This window comes from Diaporthe amygdali (assembly GCF_026229845.1).
Source record: "Diaporthe amygdali strain CAA958 chromosome Unknown NODE_2_length_3802984_cov_64_841326, whole genome shotgun sequence".
Taxonomy (NCBI): domain Eukaryota; kingdom Fungi; phylum Ascomycota; class Sordariomycetes; order Diaporthales; family Diaporthaceae; genus Diaporthe; species Diaporthe amygdali.
The window spans coordinates 1,957,620-1,976,597 of NW_026517022.1; the positions used below are offsets into that span (position 1 = coordinate 1,957,620).

General features: G+C 54.4%; 7 protein-coding genes across 7 annotated transcripts; 3 read left to right on the top strand and 4 right to left on the bottom strand.

Annotated features, from left to right (window-relative positions):
• Window positions 1-2,105: 2,105 nt before the first annotated feature.
• Window positions 2,106-4,031, top strand: J7T55_011936 (translation elongation factor EF-1 alpha; the record flags this gene model as incomplete). The annotated part of the gene is made up of 4 exons (XM_053136773.1): window positions 2,106-2,117; window positions 2,250-2,376; window positions 2,672-2,806; window positions 2,923-4,031. 4 exons carry the CDS (start codon window positions 2,106-2,108, stop codon window positions 4,029-4,031), a joined length of 1,383 nt encoding a protein of 460 aa, XP_052999741.1.
• Window positions 4,032-4,800: 769 nt separating this feature from the next.
• On the bottom strand, window positions 4,801-8,489 carry J7T55_011937 (uncharacterized protein; the record flags this gene model as incomplete). The annotated part of the gene is made up of 3 exons (XM_053136774.1): window positions 4,801-6,294; window positions 6,359-6,636; window positions 6,695-8,489. 3 exons carry the CDS (start codon window positions 8,487-8,489, stop codon window positions 4,801-4,803), a joined length of 3,567 nt encoding a protein of 1,188 aa, XP_052999742.1.
• Window positions 8,490-8,880: 391 nt separating this feature from the next.
• Window positions 8,881-10,085, top strand: J7T55_011938 (mage-domain-containing protein; the record flags this gene model as incomplete). The annotated part of the gene is made up of 4 exons (XM_053136775.1): window positions 8,881-8,910; window positions 8,971-9,193; window positions 9,258-9,389; window positions 9,445-10,085. The coding sequence occupies 4 exons, from the start codon at window positions 8,881-8,883 to the stop codon at window positions 10,083-10,085; spliced, it is 1,026 nt and encodes a 341-aa protein (XP_052999743.1).
• A 367-nt stretch (window positions 10,086-10,452) lies between these two features.
• Window positions 10,453-10,810, bottom strand: J7T55_011939 (uncharacterized protein; the record flags this gene model as incomplete). The annotated part of the gene is made up of 2 exons (XM_053136776.1): window positions 10,453-10,740; window positions 10,808-10,810. The coding sequence occupies 2 exons, from the start codon at window positions 10,808-10,810 to the stop codon at window positions 10,453-10,455; spliced, it is 291 nt and encodes a 96-aa protein (XP_052999744.1).
• A 587-nt stretch (window positions 10,811-11,397) lies between these two features.
• Window positions 11,398-12,072, bottom strand: J7T55_011940 (iron-sulfur cluster biosynthesis protein isd11; the record flags this gene model as incomplete). Its single annotated transcript, XM_053136777.1, has 5 exons — window positions 11,398-11,407; window positions 11,486-11,535; window positions 11,591-11,653; window positions 11,755-11,919; window positions 12,019-12,072. The coding sequence occupies 5 exons, from the start codon at window positions 12,070-12,072 to the stop codon at window positions 11,398-11,400; spliced, it is 342 nt and encodes a 113-aa protein (XP_052999745.1).
• A 1,799-nt stretch (window positions 12,073-13,871) lies between these two features.
• Window positions 13,872-15,446, bottom strand: J7T55_011941 (uncharacterized protein; the record flags this gene model as incomplete). The annotated part of the gene is made up of 2 exons (XM_053136778.1): window positions 13,872-14,243; window positions 14,484-15,446. The coding sequence occupies 2 exons, from the start codon at window positions 15,444-15,446 to the stop codon at window positions 13,872-13,874; spliced, it is 1,335 nt and encodes a 444-aa protein (XP_052999746.1).
• A 723-nt stretch (window positions 15,447-16,169) lies between these two features.
• J7T55_011942 (uncharacterized protein) lies at window positions 16,170-18,935 on the top strand (the record flags this gene model as incomplete). Its single annotated transcript, XM_053136779.1, has 4 exons — window positions 16,170-16,181; window positions 16,264-16,333; window positions 16,582-17,315; window positions 17,367-18,935. 4 exons carry the CDS (start codon window positions 16,170-16,172, stop codon window positions 18,933-18,935), a joined length of 2,385 nt encoding a protein of 794 aa, XP_052999747.1.
• Between the last annotated feature and the right edge of the window lie 43 nt (window positions 18,936-18,978).

Here is an 18,978-nt window from a genome sequence, read left to right on the forward strand (position 1 = left end):
AATAAATCGACCGGAGCAGGGTGGTAGGAAGTCCGTCGTTCATGACAAAGCCTCATCTTGACACCCTTTTGCCGTATCAGCCCTTGTGAAACTGCTTCTCTCAAAAAGGCAGCTTTCACACATGAGTCCAGGGAATTTTGGAGCAGCCCGCTGTAGCTCGCAGGGGCCCCGGAAGCTCAGTACCGGTTCTCAAAAGTAGGTGAACGGGACCATGATTACGCTGGCAGGGCTGGTCAGCTGCACGCGACCCTCGCTGTTGCAACTCCAGTTCAAGCTAGAGGCGTAGTTCACCAATCGACTGTGCCTGGGAGCTTGCCACCGAGATGATCTTTGCTGTGCAGCAGAAGTCGCGCGTGCATCCGTTGATCCTGTACAATAGATAAGACGAAATATTACTCGTGCGTTGGATGCGAGGGTGCCATCCTTCCATCGCAACGTGAGAGAGCCGATGGCATGCAAGGCTGAGGGGCTGCTGACCACTGCCTGGACTGCTATACGATAGCATCTAGGTCTGTCCATCAAAGGATTAGACTGGGCTGGACTGTCGGGCTGGTCAGTCCTGGAACCTGACGATCAAGGATTCGGACTGTGGACTCAATGACATAATGCTCTCAGTTCGAAAGACAGAAGATTGTCTGTCTATAACAATGCTGTGCGCTACGTAAACGTTGCCCCTTACGCGGCGTCCTGAAGTCATCGTCGTCCCGCAGCTGGAGACGGCAAGCTGCATAGCGGATTTCAATGGGCGTTACCGTCCATACCTCCGGAGCTATTGCCCCCCTGGCGCCCCTTACTTCATGCGAGCAAGCTATTCTCTTGTCTGCAAAACCTTTCGAGGGGCAACTCTAGACCCGCCAAAAACTTTTTCAGTGGCGACGTCGTAGCTCCTTACCCCGCGTTTAGCGGGCCTCGCCTGGGCAATGCGTTGTTCGAGGCTCGCAAGAGGGCTCTTACTCGACCTCACTGCCTCACAACAGGATGGACGAATTCCTAACGGCAGATAAAAGACCGCATCTCACGCCGTCAGAGGCAGTCGCATTTCGAGGGCCAGAAAAAAAATCCTTCGTCCGTTTGACTCATGCCGACATTAGACTGTGTGGCCACTGACGACTGGCTGTGCCTTGGAAGCTGATGCATGGAGGGGTAGAATTGGGCGGCGGTAAGGCAGCTTGGTGTCCCAAAAATGGGCCAAGGAGACGGCGGCATCTGAGGTCGATCCATAACAGCAGCCAGGTAGCGTTTCAAGTGATGCGCAACTTACAGTCCCCACAGATGCTTCGCAGGCAGCTAGGGGAGGCGATTGCTGGCATGGCAACGCAACGCAGAGTTCGCAAATCAAAAAATTTGCGCACCAGCTCATTCGTTGGTAGCTTCTTGCAATATTCAGTCAAGAACGACAAGCGTACCTCCCTCCACATTGCGATAGGGAAAGAGCATCCAAGCCTGTCAAGCAACAGCATCAATTTGCATGTGGCGGCAGGGCTCCAGGTCATGCTTTCCTCTATTTCATCCGGTTTGCCATGCACACTCCCATGATGCGGATGCCTGAACACATAGGCATCCTCTTGCGCCGAGTGTATTGGTGGATAAGGCACATAAGCATACGTAGACCCAGCTGTAATGCGGACAAATACTGTAGACGGCCTGACCGGGTGACTCAATGACGGCATCCAGATGTCCCTGGCTCAGCACGGCGTGTAATGGGCATCTGAAAGAATGCCGTAGCTGATTCCTGTGTGAAGACAGCAACAGCAACAGCAACAGCAACAGAAGAATTCAGATTTCACTGGGCTCGCAGGCAGGTGAGTGGGTGACTGTCGAGCTGTTAGTGAAAGACGGAGCTAGTGGGGCACCAGCGTGCAGCCTGGTCCGTGCGTGTTGGCCCTCGAAAATCTGGCCCCAGTACAAAACTCTAGTCTCCCAGCCGCTTTCAAATTCTCTTCTGAACTTCTTTTCTTCCTCGTCTGCACACCGAGATCCTGTCCGCGATCCATCCTGCAAACGTATGAATACCTCCTTTCTTCCTTCATCAAGGCCTGCATCTGACTCCTCAGCAGTTTCCGCGAGTACAATCATCTCAAAAAAACAAATCCACATCCGTCAAGATGGGTAAGGAAGTAAGTGTCACCGCCCACAAGAAGCCCCTCCCGCCTAGCAGCAACAAACAGCGATGGCGGCAGCAGTCGCAGTCGCTCGCATCATCAAACATGCCCAGGCATTGCGATACATGGTGCTGACAATCTCTACAGGACAAGACTCACATCAACGTCGTGGTCATCGGCCACGTCGACTCTGGCAAGTCGACCACCACTGGTCACTTGATCTACCAGTGCGGCGGTATCGACAAGCGTACCATCGAGAAGTTCGAGAAGGAAGGTTAGTAAACATCAACCTCTACAATCGCAACACATTCTGCATGCCCCTTCACATGCTCGACTTCATAAATCCTGGGCGTGCGCCCGTTCCCACAGCGTCATCACACCTGGGGGCGCATTTTCACCCCTCGCTCTGGATTTTCCATTTTCAGTGCGGGTGCGGGGTGCGCTTATCAGCGAGCTTATCTCCCACCCGAAAACCCTGCACACACTACATCACTACATACCACCACCACTACCACCTCATCCTCCTACTACAAGAGATCTTGCATCATGCTGACTTACCATCTTCACAGCCGCTGAGCTCGGAAAGGGTTCCTTCAAGTACGCCTGGGTTCTTGACAAGCTCAAGGCCGAGCGTGAGCGTGGTATCACCATCGACATTGCCCTCTGGAAGTTCGAGACTCCCAAGTACTATGTCACCGTCATTGGTATGTTCTATGATACGCGCTCACCCATCCGCAAATGGCAAGCTTTCCTCGAGGGAACTGAGCCTGGCGGAAAATCGGTACTATGTTGGACATCCGCTAACGCTCTTGCTCTTCAGACGCTCCCGGTCACCGTGATTTCATCAAGAACATGATCACTGGTACCTCCCAGGCCGACTGCGCTATTCTCATCATTGCTGCCGGTACTGGTGAGTTCGAGGCTGGTATCTCCAAGGATGGCCAGACTCGTGAGCACGCTTTGCTCGCCTACACTCTGGGTGTCAAGCAGCTCATCGTCGCCATCAACAAGATGGACACCACCAAGTGGTCCGAGGACCGTTACCAGGAGATCATCAAGGAGACCTCCTCCTTCATCAAGAAGGTCGGCTACAACCCCAAGACCGTTGCCTTCGTCCCCATCTCCGGCTTCAACGGCGACAACATGTTGACTGCCTCCACCAACTGCCCCTGGTACAAGGGCTGGAAGAAGGAGGGCAAGGGTGGTGAGGCCACTGGCAAGACCCTCCTCGAGGCCATCGACGCCATTGAGCCCCCCAAGCGTCCCACAGACAAGCCCCTGCGTCTGCCCCTCCAGGATGTCTACAAGATTGGTGGTATTGGAACAGTGCCCGTCGGCCGTATCGAGACTGGTATCATCAAGCCCGGTATGGTCGTTACCTTCGCCCCCGCCAACGTCACCACTGAGGTCAAGTCCGTGGAGATGCACCACGAGCAGCTCACTGAGGGTGTTCCCGGTGACAACGTTGGTTTCAACGTGAAGAACGTTTCCGTCAAGGAGATTCGCCGTGGAAACGTCGCTGGTGACTCCAAGAACGACCCCCCTCTGGGCGCCGCTTCTTTCACCGCCCAGGTCATCGTCCTCAACCACCCTGGCCAGGTCGGTGCTGGTTACGCACCCGTCCTCGATTGCCACACTGCCCACATCGCCTGCAAGTTCTCTGAGATCCTCGAGAAGATTGACCGTCGTACCGGCAAGTCTGTTGAGGCCAACCCCAAGTTCATCAAGTCTGGTGACGCCGCCATCGTCAAGATGGTTCCCTCCAAGCCCATGTGTGTTGAGGCTTTCACCGACTACCCTCCCCTGGGTCGTTTCGCCGTCCGTGACATGCGTCAAACCGTCGCTGTCGGTGTCATCAAGGCCGTCGAGAAGGCTGCCGCTGGCTCTGGCAAGGTCACCAAGTCCGCTGCCAAGGCTGGTAAGAAATAAACTGCCCCCGGTTCTGGCATTCTCTTGAAGAGCTTGAGGTCACACAAGCTCGTCAATACACCACCTATCCACACCTCAAAAAAGCGTCGCTCCGGATTTGGTCGTTGCTATGAGATCTTCGCGAGTTCTCTGCAACTGATCGTATGGACATGAGAGATGGTCAGGCGATTTCTGCGAGTAAAACCATCTCATGCCTTGGGTCGAGATAGAGTCTTAGACGTGATTTAGGGTCGCAGTAATCAGGAATTCCCTTGAGTACTTCAGATTTTGACCGATTCAACTATCGTGATATGTTTGTGACTATATGAGTACTACTGGTGCATTGTCTGAAAAGTTTATTGCATGTAGTCTACGCTCTGCCGCAATCGTCCCCCGTGCTGCCGTCGTCCTCGCTGGCTGGCTGATTGGGTCCTGTTTCGCTTCCTGAAGCAACATGACCGCTGAGGTCGGCCTCGACCCAGAACGCGATTTGATAGGGACTGTCTGCCACTGACTTGCCGTTCTGCCCTTTTTGCTCTCCCGCCCCCGAATGTCTTTGCGTACTGCTTTGAAGATGTCGTCTCCGTGCACAGTCCCAGTGGTTTTCCCGGGTGAGGAGCAGCCCCGATAGCCTGCCTCATACGTGCTGCAAGGCTTGGACCCTGAGCGCTCAGCTGAATGGGGATTTTCATTCCATTGCCACCTCATCGTCTACAAAGTATCTACATATAACATCGCGGTCCGCGATCCATGGCCAGCAGCCAGGCTATCTGTCTCCATCGAAATCCCGTCACCGAACCCACGAGATGGTCGTCCTGACCTGCTCCTCGTCGCTGGGCCTCCGCACGAGGTGTCCTGCCTGGCCCCTCGCGAGCTGGTACATGGACCGCAGGAAGAACGTGGCGTTGATGGCCCCCCTGGTCCTGCGCAGGTCCCTGTCGTAGCCCGGCACGGCCTCGAGGCTTAGCTCGGCGCGGCGCCCGCCGCCCTGGCCCGCCTCGATGCTCGTGTACACGAGCTTCCACCCGTCGTACGTCGTCTCCAGCGCGCGGTGCACCTCGAGCCCCGCGAACACGTACGACGCCCGGCGCAGCTCGTTGCCCTCGGCCGAGTAAGGGAGCGGCCGTTGCGGCCGCGGCGCTATCAGCCACCGCGGCAGCCCCAAGTTGTGCAGCCGCGGGGGCGTCACAAGCTGGCCCTTGGCGGGCTCCAGGCGCGAGTTGTGGAGGAACTCCTGCAGGGGCTCCATGCCCGCGGTGGCGTCGATGTTCTCTGCAGGGAGCTCGGCGTACTGGCGCTGCGTCGTGCGGATGTCGACGTGCTCGCCGGGGAGGAGAATGTCGGAGATGCTGGTCTCGTTCATGGCGCGGAGGGACTGGATTGCTACGACGTCGTGGTCGTTGGCGAGGAGGCGCAGCTCCAATGGGGGTGCTTTGTTGGTGTAGATGGTGGGATGGTCCGAGTATTCAGCTTCCTCAGAGTACGGAGTGAAGCGCATGAGAATGGTGGATGGCCTGTCCTTGATTCCGTCGTATGGGACCCATCCAGGTAGGTCCATTTGAGCCACCGGGGGTATCAGAGGGACGAATGTTCTCGGCCAGCTGGCCAGACTGGTTGAGATACTTGGTCGAGCGATCTTCTGAGCCAGCTTGGGTTCATTGAGGTGCAGAACATGCCCGAACGCTGCGTGAGTCGTGATTTTGAATGGTTTCCATCCAGATGGAGTGGCTTTAACAGCTTCCAACTCTGAATCTTGCTTCGAACGCTGTTCTTGTGCTTGTTCTTGTTCCTGTTCTTGTGCTTGTTCTTGTTCCTGTGCCTGCTCCTGTGCCTGCTCCTGTGCCTGTTCTTCCGACTGCTCTTCCGACTGTTCCTTTTCTGATCTGGGTAGTCCTATCGGTTTCACAGTCTGGTAGAATGCGTCGATCTTTTCCTGGAATTCTGAAGTCGGCAGAACGAGATCTTCCCCCGCAGGCTGAATTTTGAATTTCAGCACATCAGTCGTTAGCGACCACGATGTCGCTGCGCGAGGCTGCTTTGGTGTGAGCGGTAGACAAAGCCGAGCCCACTCCCTACGCCGGTCCATCCATGGCAACTTCTCCTTGTTGCTGTGGTCCTCGACAACCCTGCCTCCACCTTCAACATCATCAGGGTAGACTGTGAGGCTGTTCGATGTTCTGACGGGTGTATGAGCGGTCAGAAGTAGGCGGAAAACGACTTCTCCTGAATTCTCGAGTGTGGTCTGGGATTTTTCATCCCTGATGTCGATCCAGGTAACGTGAATCTGGACTCAACTGTCAGTTATCCATTTCGGGGGGGGGGGGATGATGGCTGATAATTCTGCTTACCACTTCTTTCAGGCGGTCATATTCGACGACCGAGTTCGTGATTCTCCCGAGTTCTTCAAATATTCCAGCATCAAGGCGTTGTTGCAAGGGAACCTGATCCAGATTGAAGGACTTTGTCTTGGCCTTCTTTAGTGTCTCATCAAGCGCATGCACACAGGTCTCAGCAACGGCTTTGGGAGCTTGTATGCGAACGAGGTTGCTGGAACGCCTAACTTCGATGTGCTGTCCCTCCTTCAAGAAAATGTGCGATATGCGCTTCAGCCAGCGCTGATTGCCGACTGAAACATGCATTGTCAGCTGCGCACCCGAGAATTGTTCTGACGGTTCTATACTTACGAGTAAGGAGTTTGAATTCCAGATCGCGCACTTGGATATCAACGCGGCCATTACCATCCAGGAGCTCCTGCATTGATAGGTCCCAACATTCCCGCATGAGCTGGATGACCAGTCTCTGCTTTGGCGGCATCGACTTCATTATGTATCCTGTCAAGGGATATTGTGCCTCTTCTACAGCACCGTCCACGGCAGGAATCCAAGGTGTCTGCTCTGTCATCCAGGTATATTGCCGATGTTTGTCGAGTATGTCCTCTGGCATTACTTGTGCTCCGCCGGAGGTCTCGCTAAAGACCTCATCTTTGATCGCTTTCAAAATTGGCTGTTCACGATACCAGAACACATACTTCTCGAGCTGGAGAGCCGTAAAACCACTCAACAGCGTATTGAACAAGGACTTGAACTCCCGCCCAGAAACGATCTGGCGTTTCGGTTTCAGTCCATGGATGTTTTGCACAACGTCATCCAGACTGACGATGCCCTGTTCATCCAGAAAATCCTCGAACTTCATGCCGGCATCCACTATTTCCCCCGAGCTGGCTTCGAGAGGAGACGCCCTTCTTTCCCATTGCCGACCATCCCTCAGGACAATTACCTCAGCTTCCTTACCAAGTGTCTCAATGCCAAGTCTCGAGGCATCCTCTATCAACATCATGCGACCCCTTCTATGTTCTCTCTTCCGACCCCTAGTGATACGCACGATTTTGCGGTTCTGGAAATCATCCGAGCCCTCCTCTGTCGACTGCTCGTCTCCCTTGTACTGATCTATAGCAGGCTCCTCTTGAATGGCAGCCTTTGTCACCGCTGGGCCACGCTCCTTGTTGGTTGTTGCAGGGTCGGGTTGAAGGGCAGCTTCCATGTCCGCGTTGTGATCTTGTCCAGCAGACGTGCTGGGCCCATGATCAGCTGCAGCAGTCTGATGATATTCCTCCACAGGCTCCTGACGTCGAGGAAGGCTCCAATCTTCGGCTAAAGCGGGCTTTCCTCTGCTAGAGGTTGTGTGGTTTGAATTTCTAGAGAATTTCGCCGCAGCCTGCTCGAGGACGTCCTCCATCTTCTGGGCTTCCTGGTTCGCAGCCAGCTCCTCGGGTCCCACCTCTGCAGGGCACAGGCGTTTCGCCGTATGGCGATGCAACAGCTGCTTCGTGGCAAAGGTATCCCCGCATTTTGAACATTTGAGGTCCCTTTGTTTGATTGACGCACAGCCCTGCCTGAGGTGAGCCTCACAGCTTGCCGCCGTCTGGAAAACTTTTCGACAATGAGGACATTTCCGCTTTGCCAGGGTCCTAGTCTTCATGGAGAGGTTTTGCTGCCGGGATTCGCCGAAGAACAATTCCCCTTGATCCTTCCTGTCTCTTGTTCTGTATTCGGACTCGCTTTTGAGTGTCCTTTCTAGGAGGTCGGTATTGGCTCGTGAGTCCTGATGCTGCTCGGAGGTTCTCTCGATATCGCTAAGGATGTGGCTTCCAGTTTCAGTCCCGTCAGGTAGGTCAAGAGCATCCTTAACAATCGAAGCGTATGTGTCGGACAAGCTTTTCTCAGTGACGCTAGAATTGGAGGTCTCATCCGGGTGAGGCTGACGAGATCCGTCAAGCCTCTGTTCCCTTTCGCGACCCTGCTCTCTTATTTCCGCTGCAGGCCTGGCGTCTCCCGGCCGAGAGTTCGTTGAGTCGGACGCATATTGTCGTCGTCTACCGCGGATCTGCGCCGCGGCGAGCAGCGGAGGTGCTCGACGGGAAACGGCGCGGATTTGGCATCTGAGACAGATCGAGCCACCCAATGCCGAGGAAGAGAACATGAAGTCAAAATGGAACCCGACGAAAGGTCTCAAGACGAGACAGAGGGTGGTGGGTGGCGCGCAGTGCCGGAAAAGCTGGTGGGTTCGAGTCCAAAAATTTATTGAGAGCTCTCGACTTACACGATCTCCGGCAGGCATCTCACCACTGTGCTTAGGTACTTCAGTGCTGCACAGTACCTAGACGGGTAATTGACTACAGACTACAGCACTGCCTCGGCCCGCAGACGCGTCTTAATTCATTGCCCAGTCGCGTCGCTTTACAAGGAAGCTGGGTTTCGCTGTATGCACACATGATCTTGTACTCCATTGCATTTTGTAACTTCCCTCTATTTTTGTCTTTCCCCTTTCGATTTGTGGTAGGTTGATAGCAACTACCACGTCCACTACAGTCATGCCCTCTACATCAAGAAGGTTGCGCCAAGTGAGTCGTACCTCTTCGGCGCGTCCTTGATATCGCTAGGCTAACGCAGCTTCCTTCAAGGTCGCCGACGATACGGAAGAGGAACAGAGGCCTAGACAGCGCCAGCGCCTCGCCGAGCCAGAGAGCGATGTCGATGATGAAGATGCCGAGGAAGCTGATGAGGGAGAGGACGAGGAGCAGGCAGAGTCGGCGGACGGCCAGTTAATCAAAAAGCTTGTCAGATATGCCATGGCCTGCGATTTCTCTCGAGCACCAATACGGAGGGATGGCATCAAGGAGAAAGGTGTGCCAATTAAGGAATTTACTGTGCCAGAAGCAATTGGGTTGTGATCTGACAGTAAAAACAGTCCTGGGCGACCAAAGTCGATCATTTAGGAGAGTGTTTGACGGCGCACAGAAGACACTCCGCGCAGTCTTTGGCATGGAGATGGTCGAACTTCCCGTTAGAGATAAGTTAACCAAAGAGGAGAAGCGTAAAGGTACGTCGAAGAACATCTTTTCACTTGCACGCACTGCTAAACGACCCTCCTACAGCTGCGAAATCCAAGACCAAGTCCTCGAATTCCAACAGCTACGTCCTTGTCTCCGTACTTCCCGACGCATACAAAACCCCGAAGATTATCGCACCGTCAAAATTCCTGAGTGCGGAAGATGAGGCCGCGTACGTCGCCTTCTACACGTTGCTCATCTCGCTGATCCGCATCAACGGCGGCGAGATGAGCGACTCCAAACTGAAGCGCTACCTGCGGCGCCTCAACGCGGAGACCAACTCCTTCCATAGCACGAAGACAGAAGACACTCTGGCAAGGCTGCAGAGGCAAGGCTATCTGATCAAGAACATCGACAAGGAGGCCAGGCAACACGGCGACGAGCAGGAGGCTACGACATGGTACGTGGGACCACGAGGCAAGGTGGAGGTGAGCGATGAGGTTGTGGCAGGGGTGGTGAGGGAAGTCTGGGGCGAGCAAGACGACGACGAGCTTGAGTCCAAGCTGCAAAATAGTCTGCAAATCCCAGACAAGAAGGCGCCTGCAGAGAATGGCGATGCTGTGAACGGGGGAGCCTCGAATGCCGACAATGGGGATGTTGCTAAGGACAACGGCGAAGGCCCGAGCAGGAGAAGATCGGGCCGGCGGAGGCAAGTCGAAGAAGCGGACGACGACGAGGAAGATTGAAGCGTGGAAAGACAGGCAACGCGTCTCTCGCTCATCTGTATTTGCTATTTGTAGGTCAACGTCCTTGGTGGACGAAAACCCTGGACGGTCCATCTCCAGCTGCGCGGCTATGCCTGGAATGGACAAGAATTGATACCCCCTGAGGCGCAGCCATTGCTATTCTGAATTGTCTGTCCATCCATGCCCACAATGATCTTTAGCAGCGGTTCCTTTCCCTCTGGCACCGTAATGGCAAGCCTGTTGTTCCCTCCGAGTTTGCTCTGCGTGACGTCGGGGTCGGCGTGCGCTCGTTGTCAAGTGGATCTGTCCCACGGCTGAGACGTCACTCGAGTTTGGTTCTGCGGTCGTAATAGCCCCATCTGACTCTTCATGAGCCTCCGTTGTCCGCGGCGGGCAGGACCATCTCGTCCTCCCTCGGTGGCGGGGGTCCAACGGGCTGGACCATCTGCCGGATGAGCTGCGCCCTGACCTTCGCCATGGGCTCGTTCTGGGCGAGTGCCATGTAGGAGAGCAAGGGGGTGTGCCCGACGACGCTGGCCTTCGTGTCGCGGTGGATGTTGGTCTTCCACTCCCAGCTCGTCGTGTCCGGGTGCCCGGTGCCGATGTACTTGGCCTGGAGGCGCTCGAGCTCTTGTTGGGTACGGAGCTTGTCGGCCTACAGAAAGTGGATTAGTCCGGTGAACGCGCTGTAGCGACAGCATAAGATATGAATAGGAACGTACCATTTTGACTTGTGTGCTCAGGAGGAAGGCGAAATGGCTGGGGGGCACACGAGCGGAACGCGACAGAAGAGCGATTGCAGGGCCTAAGAAAAGTGGCGGGCGGCAGAGCTAAGAAACATCACCTCGGTAGTTGAATACTACGCCTAAACAGCATATTCAGCAGGTTTCACTGTCACCATGATGATTTTTGGAATGAGCATTCAGATTCAGAACACTTCTACAAGTTCAGAGCGTTCATGGTATCATTTGTGTAAGTGAGGAGTGCAGATAATCGACAATGAGCGACACACGGCGCCGGTGACCAGAGATTGACCTAGCCAGCATGCCAGTCGCGGACCACAGCCTGCCCAAGATGCGAGCATCGTCGGGCTGGGTCTGTCGCTTTCTTCCCTGTCCTTTTGATATTCTCCGTCCCTGCTCTTGCCGCTGAGCTCCTGTTGTACAAGGCAATGTTGATGTACAAAGGCCTTTCTCCTAGCCTGGAAACGCCGTAGACCGACCATGTCCAAACCGTCAACGTAAAATAGCCTTCAAGTGCCTCTCGCTCGTAGGGCACATGCCACAACGCAGCCACCAATGTGTGAAGCTGCTCAGTTCCAACTGTTGAAGGAGCAGCATGTCAGTAGCTATCACACAGCAGTTTGTGGCCTCAACATCGAAATATAGGCGTCAACATACCCTTGATCCTTCTGTCGCACGATGCCGCCCTTGTTCCCTTTCTGTTTGCCCTGAATGAGGTCAGCTTGGAGTCCGACACGATGCTCCTAGGAGAAGCCAGCATACCGAAATCCCGCCCTCCACCACTAATCGGTCCAGTTCGAAGAAATGGCCAACCACCGTTTGTCGCTGCCATATTATTAGCCTCTTCATCCTCTTGAGCAATGAGTGGCACGACAGCCACGCTTCCATCTGTCTTCTCTTGGTGGAAGTATGAGACATGGTCGCACCTTCATCATCTGCAGCTCCTTCAGGCCCTTCTGTACCAGCTCCTGTATCTTCCTCTGATCATCGACCGCCTTATTCTCACGGAACGCGTCCCGTGTCCGCCTCTTCGCGTATTCTCTGAAATTGTAGGATGCGAATTGCTCGCTCTGCCGGAGGAGTTGGCGGTACTGGCAAGAAAAGTGGTCAATATCACTGTTTTTGAAGCGAGGCCGCGTGTGTCTTGCACCCGCCTGCGCGACCCGGGACCGGAACCACGAGGGACTCACCAACGACCGCACTTGCTGGGGCGAATCGCCCTTGAGCGCCGATGATAGCGACATGGCGGGAGTGCTAGGGATTGTGCATGGGGACAGATGGGGGGCGGAGGGAAGGAGATTTTCTGAGCTATTTGAAATCTGAGGCCGGCGCGGCCTATGATGCAACACTTTTTGGCCCGAGGCCGCTCGCATTGAAAAGGGTCGGGCTCGGCGTTGCCGGGTAGGTACAGTAGGCCCCAACTGCTGCAGTAGCCCGTTCTATGACAGCTCTATTAGTGCCCTCCTTCAACTTCATCTGCCACAGTCACAGTACCACTTTTCACAGGCTTCGATTCTTTTACGTCCCGCAGGTTTTCCAATCCTCAAGATCCTACAAATTTGGGACGGAGTCTGTTCCCTGTCACTCTGTTGTGCATTGAAGTATTGATTCTGTTAAATCCGTAACATGCTTATCTGCTCAAACCTGAACTGTAGCTGCTGAATCACAGTTGGTGCAGTTCTATCTTACCGTATCTCCTTCGGCCGAGAAACATGGCCGAGCAGACGGAGAAACCGAACAATTACTTGTGGGCAGTGTCCCGAACTATGTCAATCTCGCCTTCTCTAGCGCCTTCACTCAAGCTCGGGTTTGTTTTCTGGCAACAGGCGTCAAAGAACGAACGGCGCAGTTCTGGATGACAGAACACGATCAGCAACAGATAAGTAAGTGGACACAAACAATCATTATAAGATGTCATTTCCATGAGCCCTCAAGATGGTCAGGGCTGTTTTGAAACAGTCGGCATTTGCTTGTGTAACAATCGAGCAAATTCCGAGTTTCTGTGAGTTATTAGGATCTGCCATGTTGTCCATTAAATATCCCGTGTCACAGTTTTGGTAATGAATAGTCTCCGTGCGATTGCCTTTTCCAAAAATAAAGACCCAGACATTGTTTTCGTTGACATCTTTTTATCTGGGCATATTGTGTGCGACATGTCTCTGGTAAATTGTCGCTCTGAATTCTTTTACTTTCTTCTATTCGGAGCTATCAGTCTATTTGAAATCGAAGTGACGTTATAGTAAAAAATAATTACTATTGGACTGTTGATACAAATAAACTCATCCAAAGATCTTGACCGTTGAGATATGCGAGGGTAAATATCTTTCTACGCTCGCCGGCCTCTTCATACTCGGCTCTAATGCATGGAACTCAGCACCGCGCCAGTAATGAACGTACTCACTGTTTCGTATATCATGGATACACCAGTCTCTGTACATGCTCACTTTGCGAAAAGTCGAGTACCAGCAAGACACATACAGTCGATCTGACGATGCGTGCCGTTGTCTTGAAGACGCGGGATCTTTGAGGCCAGTTTGGACATGAGCATACGCTGTCCTGTGTGGAGGGCTTTACTACTTACCAAGCAATAATTCTAGAACGAAGACGGCAATGTTTATGCCCACAACATTATTCTCATGCTTCATGAAACTCTCAGCACTAATTCATGACTGTCTACCTCTCAATTCTCGCACGAGGTTATCGTTGTCACACATCCTGAAGAGATTATATGGCCTCGACTATGAACAGAAGACACATAGGAAGACTCGATAGAGCTTGCAGAAGTCCCTGCGGAGAGCGAGCCCTTTGAGAAGGAAACTGCGTGCATGGGTATCTTATGTATTTTTGACTACAAGTAAGTGCGAGAGGCGTTCAGATGCACTCTAGCCTTGATCTCGTGTCTTCAGGTCTACAACCTGAAGCTGTCTTGGCCCCACCCCCATTCAGTACTTATTGACCGAGGTGTACATATCCAACACGAATGATACTCCACGTCACGCGATACATGAAATGGGGTCCAGCATGCAATGACGATAAGTTGCCCTTAATGTATGTCGACCCCGTTCCTCTGCGCGAAATCCTCCAACATATCATCTAATGGCACCACGTGCGACTTGATGTCCCTCGCATGATACCTGGACCTGTCCTCTCCATCAAAAACGATGTCATCGATGTCCCTATTGACCTGAATCGATCTTCGCATCCGGCCTGGTATGTGCACTTCTTCTCGATGACGCCTGAAATTGACATCTGCACATCGCATGGAGCAGAATATCGATTCAACTTTGTGGAGATGGGTGCATTCCCGGCACAGAAGAAGCCACTTGCTATCCATGTCCATATCAATGTCCTCATCGGTAATCTGTGTGCAATAATTACCGCTTGCGCATGCGTGACTTTCTTCCAAGTGGAGTTCCTGTTTCCCGTTAGCAATTATCAGACCCAGAATGATGCAAAGGTGAACATTCGCAAGGCTAGAGACAAATCGTTCTGGATGAATAAGAAATTTCGCAAGAAATGACAGAGGCCCTCTAAGCTCGGCTGTAATTCAAAGTTCTGGCAGCGAATCTTGTCGCTTCCCAGTCCCTCGCCTTGTGCAACATCCATTTCACCCGAACAAATATACGGATATGAGGGTAGGGAAATCTGGACTCACTTCGCCTCGATCACTATCCCTGCAAGCAGGCGAGCAGTAGACCGTAGTCCTTGACCGGATGCCTGCGTCCACCATGACTACACATGCGTTGCAGGGAATGAAGCTCCTGGTGTCCACATCTCTCCGGCAGACGCTGCACGGAGGTTGGTCGTACATTTCGCTCGGAGGCTGCGGCTTTTGTGAGCTGTCCTTGCGACCGCTCGCCTTCTTGGACTTTTGCAGCTCGTGTGCGGCCCTGGCTCTGCGGAGCTCGTCTATCCGCTTGCGGTTTCTCTCCTTCTGATCCGATGCCCCTATGCTGGAGCGGCGGTCCAAGGAGATCTTGTTCACGATCTCATCCATTGTCGCACCAGTCTGGAGTCTGTCGGCATATAGCTGTGTCTTTTCAGAAACGTGCTCGTCCGATGAGCCCTGGAAGAATGTCTCCTTGTAAAGCTGGTACCTTTCCTCTGGTGACTTGGCCACCATCAGGCGATCCAGGCTCTTCTTGGCATCCTCTCTGCTGCTGGAACCATCAAGGGCGGCCTGCATCGCTTCCATGAGATCCTCGAACGGCGCACCACTTCCGACTTTCGCAAGCACCTCCCTGTGATCCGTCAACTCCTCCAGGCTTTTCCGGATACTAGGCGAAGCCTTGATCTGTTCCTGATACCATTTGCGCCGCTCCGCGTCGATGCGCGCATCGATCTCCTCCAAGCCAACCGCATGATCCAGCGCTGCGGCAAACAAGGCCCTGAGTTCGGCTAGAAAAACCTCGCGCCCGGAGAACCACTCTTGATTCTTGGTGTCCAGATACCAGCTGCGCATGCGGTCGATAACCTTGGGATAGCACTCGCGACATTCCAGAACGTGCTTGTGCTGGGGATGGTCCTGGGCGCATTTGGCTTTTATCCTGGCCACTTCCTCGGCGCATTCTCCCCGACGGGTTCGCAAGGCGGCGAGTTCATCCCAAGCTTCACCCATGATGACCAAAATGGACCCACAATGCCCGTATGGGGTGGCCCGAGTAGACCAGACTAAGTTGAAAGCTGAAGGGCAGGACAGAAACTGCCCCAGGCGCGGCAGTGATGAGCGAGTGACCTGTGACGGTGGAGGGTCATGAGCTGTCGAAGGTAGGCAGATGGTCTCCCGCCGGGTGCAGTAATGAGAATCTGACAGATTAAATAGCGCTGAAATGAATGAAATCGATTAGCAGGAGCAGGATGAGGAACATCAGTTCCGACCACCAAGGTTGATGATATCAAAGGGCATACCGTGAAGCTGTTGTAGGCCCAGCACACAATCGTGGTTGGATTGCCAGGGTCCAACCCTCTAGTGGCTGGTCGGTCCCCTTGACCAGTACTAAAGTGGCCGGGCGCCCGCGGCTACCTGGGTACCTGTACTTCGATTCGAGCCTTGGAACCAGCCTCGACTGGCGCGTCACCCAGCGCTCCCATCGCGACGACGGACCATTGCTCGACTCGATTCCCATGTCGTATTAGCAGCATCGAGATTATCACCACCGCTTCCTTCTCAGCGCCTTTGTGGCTTGATAATTCGCAGCCGTGAAAAGCCTCGTCCATCTCATCTGCTATTCAATTAACACCCGAGGGCCTTCCGCGAACGAGACGTTGCTCTCTGCGACGCCGCGGCGTATATACTCCCACACGCAGCCTCGACCGCCATCATTGTCCAAGCCTTGCGAATATGGCACCTGGAGTGAGTCACATATTGGTTCCCGACCCATCTCAACACTAGATCTGGTCCGCAGAGGTGCTGATAGCAATGGCGCAACCCACAGTACAGGACAACGGCCACTAACACCAGGCGCGGAAATCGAAGTGGCTTTGCAGAGCACGATGATTTTGAAGGTATGAAAGGCGCTTCCCACCGTTTATTTGGATATCAGTTGCTCGAATCGGCATATCGTCTGCTATCGCACGAACAATGGAAGGCTCCAGGTCAATCGAAGATTACCAGGACTTGATCGGCCTGGACTACCTTGAGTGTTCCTGTACCCGAGGGTTGAGGTGGCGGGGCGGCCACTCGGAGGGATGTCGCAAATGCTGCAGAAACTGCGAATCGCATACCCGAATCACAGCTGACGAAGATTTACAAGGTCTACCTGTCCGACAATGGCGCCAGCAAATGGTCACAATCGCTCCCCCTCCCGAACGAGAAGAGAACAAGAAGCACGATCGCTGGGCCCAGGAGCTACCGCATGGGATGCCTAGAGATACACCGCTGCTGACACCCCACAACCAAGAACTCCTAAGGCTGGCGCGCTCCGGCAAGCTGTACAGAAAACGACCCCTTCCCGAGGAAGATGACGCCGACGCCGACGGTATACCTGGTGACAAACAGGAGAAGAAAGAGTCGGCGGCGAGCGAGGGCTACAGTTATAAGGTCAAGAAATGGGTACGGCTAGACCGTAGCGCTGAGGATGCAGGTATCAATCACCTGGCCCCGAGGCAAAAGGGCACTATTACGCGGCCGTCCAGGCAGCTCGGGACACAAGTCACAGGCCCTATGGTTACGAAAGCCACGGTCAAGAGGGTTGATGCTGCAGGGAACCCATACACGCAGGAAGTGATCATCCCCGATGGACAGGCCGTCGATGGAGAGATCATTTCCACAAGTGTTGTTCCTGCGCCCGAGGCGACTGGTGAGGCAGCATTATCTGCGGCAACCCCGATGAGAAGAAAGCCGCCGATCCCTCAGAAGAAGAAAGGCCGTGGCCGCGGCGGCCGTGCCGGGAGAGGACGGGGAAGACTGCCACTGGCTACACCTTCTCGACCGATTCCCCAACAGGATGGTACTACCGAGCTCAAACCCGATAACGTTGGTCCAGATGTGAGTATGCGCTTCTTGAAGTCAGATCAAGTGTGTCTAACAATCTCGCAGGGCGTTAAGATCGAGGCCGAGGACGGCTCACGGAATGGCGGTGACATCGAGATGAACGAGTCTAGTGCGCTTGATGATGAGGATGGAGATGAGGGATCCGGCGATGATGATGAGGGCGATGGCGATGAGAGTGGGACACCTGCCGCAGAGGGAGAAGATCAGGAGATGAAAGACGCGCCTTCATACACACCCTCGGACTCTGCGGTAGATGCTCCGCCTGTTACGGTGACGACAGACGCGCCACAGCCTGGCGCGAACCTCGTACCGCCTCCATTGGTTACCGAATCTACGCATCTTGAGGGGAGCCCGCTGAAGAACGTGACCCTCCGGTCGCCAACGGATCCATCACCACATTTGTCGCCAATCGCAACAACAGCCGCGCCGGTGAACGCAGACACTGGTCTCTCTGAGGTGCCGGGTGAGTCCACCCTCGGCCTTCAGCCATCAGTGCCAGAGCCGCAGCAAGAGATTCTGCTCTCGCAGGCGTTCTTTAGAGAAAATCCCGTTGACAATCAGCCTGCAGAACCGGCCGCTCCAGTGCCCGCAGAAACAGCTCCTACAGAGACTACCGGAATGGAAGGCATCACCTCCACCACCACCGAATCCGAAATGATAGCCCCGGAACCGATTCCTGATCAACCAGTCGTCCAACCCGTCGCAGTCGAATCGGCACCCGTCATTGAACCACCGCCTGTAGTCGAGCCACCAGCAGTCATCGAACCGCCACCAGTAGTCGAGGCACCCCTGCAGACCCAAGAACTTCCAATCGCACCTCCGAAGGAAGACGTCCCGCTACCATCCAGTGAGGAACCGATGCCAGGTCAGGCGCCTGAAACTTCAGACCAACAAATTCCTGCAGTCACTGAGCCGGCGCCACCGTCTCCGATAATTGCGCCAGTCCCTGCACCTGCACCCTCGCCACCCTCAGTCGAACAAGTTCCAGTTGAGGAGGTAATCGGAGGCGTAGGAGCTGACGATATCAAGGCCGAGGACATCGATTCCAAGGACACAGGCGCAGAGGGTGTAGGTGCTGTAAGTGTTGAAGACGTAATTATTGAGGACGCGGGAGCTGCAAACGTGGGAGCCGAAGACAGGGGCGACAAGGATGCTGAGGTCAAGGACATTGTTGGGGCCGATGACACGCGAGCCGATGACGTGGCAACTGAGCATGTAGGCATTGAGAACGTGGGTACTGAGGACGTAGGAACTGAAGACGTGGCGACCGAAGACGGGAGCTTCGACATCCTGGGTTCTTTGTCGACGAGTCTGAACCAGCAGGCCGAAGATGATGCACCACCACCACCATCTCTTCCTACAGGTCTTCCTGACACCGCAACAGCCGAGCCGGCCCAGACCACCCAGCTCGAAGAGGTGGCCCATCCAGTCCAGCCGGCCCAGCCCGACGAGACTGGCTTGAGCGGCCAGACCGTGGAGACTGGCGAGACAACCCAGACCGGCGAACCCGCGGAGACGGCTGACACGGAGGCGCAGGCTCAGGCTCAGGCGCAGGCTCTGGCGCAGGAATCAACGAAGGAAGTGGCAGAGGAGAAACCCGAGACCGAGGTTTAGCGGGAACAGTAATCTTTGCGTGCAGCTTAAGCAGAATAAGTCG